We start from the raw sequence: 4,832 nt of genomic DNA on the forward strand, positions 1-4,832 counted from the left end.
GACGACAACTCTTTGAGCATGACCACCCAGCCAATTCCTTATTCACCATGTGGTCCATCCATCAAACCCATGTCTCTCCTCTTGCAGATACCACTCAGAGGAAAGAGAGTGGCCTTTGCTGTCGACTTTACAGCTGTCTGAATCGCCTGCGCTTCTAGTCGCTAATTCGTGATGTCCTTGAGATGTTGGTGTCACATCTGGAAATTACAGTCATGCTGCACCGACCCAAACAAAAGACACTCCTATACATCTTTGTGTATGTATATGTAATATATATACATGTTGTTGATTTTTTCCCAGCTGTGACTCTCCCGTGCTCGTAGCTGGTGACAGCCATGTCAGCCCAAAAGCCTAGATGGGTTTCTGCCTTCCCCTTCCTGCTCTTCTGCGTTTCCTCCGTCCCAACGCGGGGAGGTGCCGGGCTGCTGCGGGAGCCGAGCCCCCAGGACTATTTCAGCAGCCTGCAAGCCGGCAGAGCATCCCTGGCTTATTTCAGCCACGACGGTAGGTATTTCACAGCACAGCGAACATGTCATCAGCAGAGGTTTGTGTGAAAGCGCAACCATGAAGAGGCAGTTCTTGAGATTCTTAAACCCAACATGAGCTGGTTGAGCTTATCTGACAAATCTGTGTTTTCCCACCTCCAAGTGCTCCTGACAGGCAGGAGACCTCCTGAGGTGGGAACTTCCCTGGCGGTGTCCCCAGGCACGCTTCTTTGAACCTCTTCATCAATTTTCTGGAGGTTCTGTGGAAAAGAAACCCAGTCCCCTGAGGAGCATCCCCTCACAGGGGCTGAGTTTCTTCTCCATGGTCCCTCCCAGGGGAAGGGAGATCCCTTGCTTGCAGGGGAACTGAGGGTGGTCAAGCATCAGAGGGAGATCCTTGGCCTTGCCCTTCTTGTTCTGCTCCTTCGCGACCCCCACGTACGACTTCCTAAAGACATCGGTGTGGGCTGAGGCACCCGCGCAGCTCCCACAGCAGCATTGGGGGGGTGTTGGAAAGAGACTGCAGGCGTTCATGTTGTTGCCTGTAATTAGTTTTGTTCCAGAAGTACCTGGGAGAGGATGGAAACAAGGGGAGGGTTTTTGTGTTTCAGCTTCTCCTGGTGCCCAGCCTTTCCTGGAGCAGATTGAGAACTCGGCCGAGGCCCTTCAGGACTACGGCATTTCGGTGGTGAAGGTACATGAGCACGAGGAGTGGGACAAGCTGTTTCTGGAGATTATTTCTGCACTCCCATTTCATCCCTTGCCCTGGCCTTACTTCTGTTGCTTCTGGGTTGCATCACACCTTCTCCCTTGGGACACGGGCAGGTGGGACTTGTCCAGCTCCCTCCGTAGCTCCCTCCTGCCAGCTCAGACTGCAGGGGGATGGATGGGGTCAATTCCCTTCTCTCCAATTCAGTACAATAAATATTTCATATAAAAGGGATTTTTAGCTAAAACTTTATGCAGGTTTAGGTGAGGGAATGACAAATTCAGGCAAGTGTAATTAGGTGATAAGAAGTGCGTATATACGTGTATGTATTTAATTTCCTCCAGATACAGGCTGGGTTTAAGAAGGCAGCAGTGATCTGTCACTTTGAATATGCTGGGCAGGTCGTAAGACGTCTTGATCCTGTCTGACCCAAATCCAGGCAGGCTGAGCTGGAGAACTGAAGCACAAACTCCAGTCCCCATCTCTGGGCTCCACTTTATTGTATTTTCTCTGCTAGCAGGCTTGGAAAAGCTGTATTTGCACTCTAGAATGGAAGAAACCTGTAGTGCTTTCGATCTTTGTAGTCATTAGTGGAGCTGAATGTCTCATTACGTGCTTTCCATGTCTAGGTTCACTGTCCCAGAGAGGATGTCTCGAGATACTGTGGAAAAGAAAATGTGCTGAGGAAAGCCTACCTCTTCAGGTGAGGGGGGCTTTCTGGGATCGCTGTGCACTGCAGATGGTTGTCAGTGGTCGAAGATGTCTGTGGAGGAAAGAGGAGCCATGAGGACAGTGGTGACATACACAATTTAGCAAAAAGTAGCCCCAGAGTAGCAGGGAAGTGGATGCTTGTCCTCAGTGCAAAGAAACCTCCCATCCTGCCCCCTGTTCCTTTGAGCAGCAGAGGGTGTGCTGCAACGTGAAACCATGGGAGAAGTCCTCCATCAGAGTTCTTCTGACCTTGTGGCCTCCCACCACCAGATCCTCCAGACTTACTCAGACCATTCAGTTTTGGTGAGCCATTCTTTGATGCTCTTCAAACTGGAAGAAGGGAGATTAAGGAATTTCTTCCTATTATCTGATTTCACTGTGAGGGTGCTGAGGCACTGGCAGATGTAGCCCAGAGAAGCTGTGGCTGCCCCATCCCTGTGTGTGTTGAAGGTCAAATTGGACCAGGGCCTTTGAGGAACCTGATCTGGTGGAAGATATTCCTGCTCACTGCAGGGGGGTTGGACTAGATGAGCTTTAAGGTGCCTTCCAACCCAAACCAGTCTGTGTTTCTGTTCCTCTTGGTGTGGTTAGCTCATCTGTCCTGGATGCGAAGGTTTAGCTCTTGGTCTGTCCATGAGCTGTCAGCTGAAAGCTTCTCCATGTATCAGCTCAGTTCTCACTGACTGTTGTAAATGACCCACAGAAACATTTCTGATGGTGGTGAGGGGCTACAGGGTGATGCTCTGTGTATAGAGACCTTCTGTCAGTCTGTGTGAGGCTTCTCATCAACAGTCCCTGGAGGCTGAGTGAAACAGCAGTGACAGAGGTGACTTCACTCAAACAGCATTGCCTGGACACCTCATCCTCCAAAATCCCCACCTTCACTCTTGACATTTTCTTTCCAGCCAAACCTCTTGGCAGAGTGACAGTTAAATTAGTACGTGTAGCTCATCTCTCGTGGTTGCTTTGGTTTCTCTTTCTTCCCTCCCTAGAGGTAACATGCTGATCAGAGAGTTCCCCACCGATGCCTTGTTTGACGTGGATGCCGTCGTGGCTAACGTTTTGTTGTAAGTGCAGACCAGACGCATCTCTCTGAAATGCTTTACTTTCCGTTTTCATTTGATCAGAAGTTTTGCATCAGTACAAACCCCACGTCTTCCAGGGGCTGCTCTCAGCTGAGCAGAAGGCTGCTGCTTTCTTTAGGGTGGCTTGACTGTGTTAAATCTGTGCCCTTGAGATGACTTATAGCTTGAGGTGTTAGATCTGCCCTTGAGATGACATCCGGGCAGCTGTCTTTGGCTGTGAATGTTTGATCTGCCAGCAAGAAGCTGGAATTTTACCCTTTTTCCCCACCACAGTTACGTGGCTACAAATGTGCCTCTACGAGCAGCTGCTGATGAGTTTTGTTCTGCCTCCTCAGTGCCCTGCTCTTCAATGAAGTGAAATACATTGGAACACTGGCAGATCTTCAGAACATTGAAAATGCGGCGAAAGGGAGGTCAGACATAGTCTTCGCCTATGTACCAGCCACTGGGACAGCAGGTATGAACTTTTCTGCTCTGCTCTGCTCTGCTCCCAGAGGTTAGGCTCCAGCTCCAGTTACCTCCACAGCGTGTCTTCAGCCAGCTGTGACTCTTTGCCTTGAGAAGCTGAGCATTGGCATTCACAACTGGGAAGGGCGAAGAGGGAGATCTGGAGGGAGCAGACATGAGTTTGTCTTGCCTTTCTCTTTCCAGAGCACAGAGCCGTGATGGAGGCGGCTTTTGTCTATGGGACTGTCCACCAGTTTGTTCTGACGACTGAGGCAACGCTGTTGAAAGACACTGGGTACGTCCAAACATGTGCCCATCAGGCAGAGCTGCTCCCCTGCGGCTGGTTCTACTCTTCCACAGATTCCCAGGTCAAATCTGGGATGGTTTTAGGATGTTATGCCAAGGGCAGACAGTCAGATCTGTTTTGCTTTTCCAAAACCAGCTGCTGCTGGGCTGGACTAGCCATACCTTGACTGTGGGGCTTTACAGAAGAGCCCACTGCCTCCCTGCTGTAGCTGACTGAGCAAACCTCAGCTGTGGGTTTTCAGGAGGGCAGAGTTAGAGCAAAGCCCACCCAGCTCCATATCTTACCACTGCAACAGGCATAGGTGCTTCCCAAGGAGCAGCGAAGATGGGTATGTGTTGCCTGCAGCCTCCCATCTTCTGGCAGTCAGAGGTTTCAGGACTCTCAGAGGTGGGAGCCCAGCTTGTATCTCAGCAGCTTCTGGCAGCAGTGAGTTCTGCTGTTCAGCTTCATGAGACGCTGCTCAGGTATTAGGGATTCCCCACCCGATGGCGTCACTGGAGCTGGCCAGCTCAGGCCATCCCCTTCCCTCGCAGGAGGAGCTGCTTTAGAAGGACAAATCCTACAGTGCAAGTTGCTGCTGATGTGATGTTACTGTGGTCAGGACGCTGAGAGGGAAGAAGGTGGGATTGTCACACAGCGTGCTGCACCCTTGGCAAAGCATTTCCATAACGATTTGCTTGCTTTCAGAGGTGACATGAGGGCAGCCACTAAAGAGGTCCTTTCCCAAGATGCCAACCCATCCCTCCTTGCGGGATCATGATCAGGGACAGCATTTTGTGGCTGCCACTAGATGGCACGGTTGTCATTTGGATATTGGCTTCGTTCTGCTTAAAGCAGGGAGGACACTCCAGCAGGCCATCTCCCTAGCTGATAAAATGGTGGTAGCTTCACCAAGATGAACAGCCTTCAGCCAGCTGGGGCTTTGAGGTCTTAATACCACATTCTACTCTTCCACAGAGAGGTCTTAAAACCCTCTGTAAAGAAGGTGACCCCTCTTTTAGAGGTGGGGAATGGGAGCGTAGGAAAAGGAGTGTGACTTCCCAAAGTTAACCCACAGGCCAACACCGATGTGGTGACAGAGCAGGAAT

At 50.7% G+C, this 4,832-nt stretch overlaps 1 protein-coding gene across 1 annotated transcript in view; it reads left to right on the forward strand.

Moving 5' to 3' along the window:
- Window positions 1-335: 335 nt before the first annotated feature.
- TXNDC16 (thioredoxin domain containing 16) overlaps window positions 336-4,832 on the forward strand; it is a 31,935-nt gene continuing 27,438 nt past the window's right edge. The window contains exons 1-6 of the mRNA XM_010133100.1: window positions 336-504; window positions 1,097-1,179; window positions 1,824-1,897; window positions 2,898-2,972; window positions 3,326-3,447; window positions 3,642-3,732. Of these exons, the coding sequence (XP_010131402.1) occupies window positions 336-504; window positions 1,097-1,179; window positions 1,824-1,897; window positions 2,898-2,972; window positions 3,326-3,447; window positions 3,642-3,732 (614 nt within the window). The remainder of the gene's footprint in view (window positions 505-1,096; window positions 1,180-1,823; window positions 1,898-2,897; window positions 2,973-3,325; window positions 3,448-3,641; window positions 3,733-4,832) is intronic.

Source organism: Buceros rhinoceros, unplaced genomic scaffold, assembly GCF_000710305.1.
Source record: "Buceros rhinoceros silvestris isolate BGI_N320 unplaced genomic scaffold, ASM71030v1 scaffold13070, whole genome shotgun sequence".
In the NCBI taxonomy this organism is placed as follows: Eukaryota; Metazoa; Chordata; class Aves; order Bucerotiformes; family Bucerotidae; genus Buceros; species Buceros rhinoceros.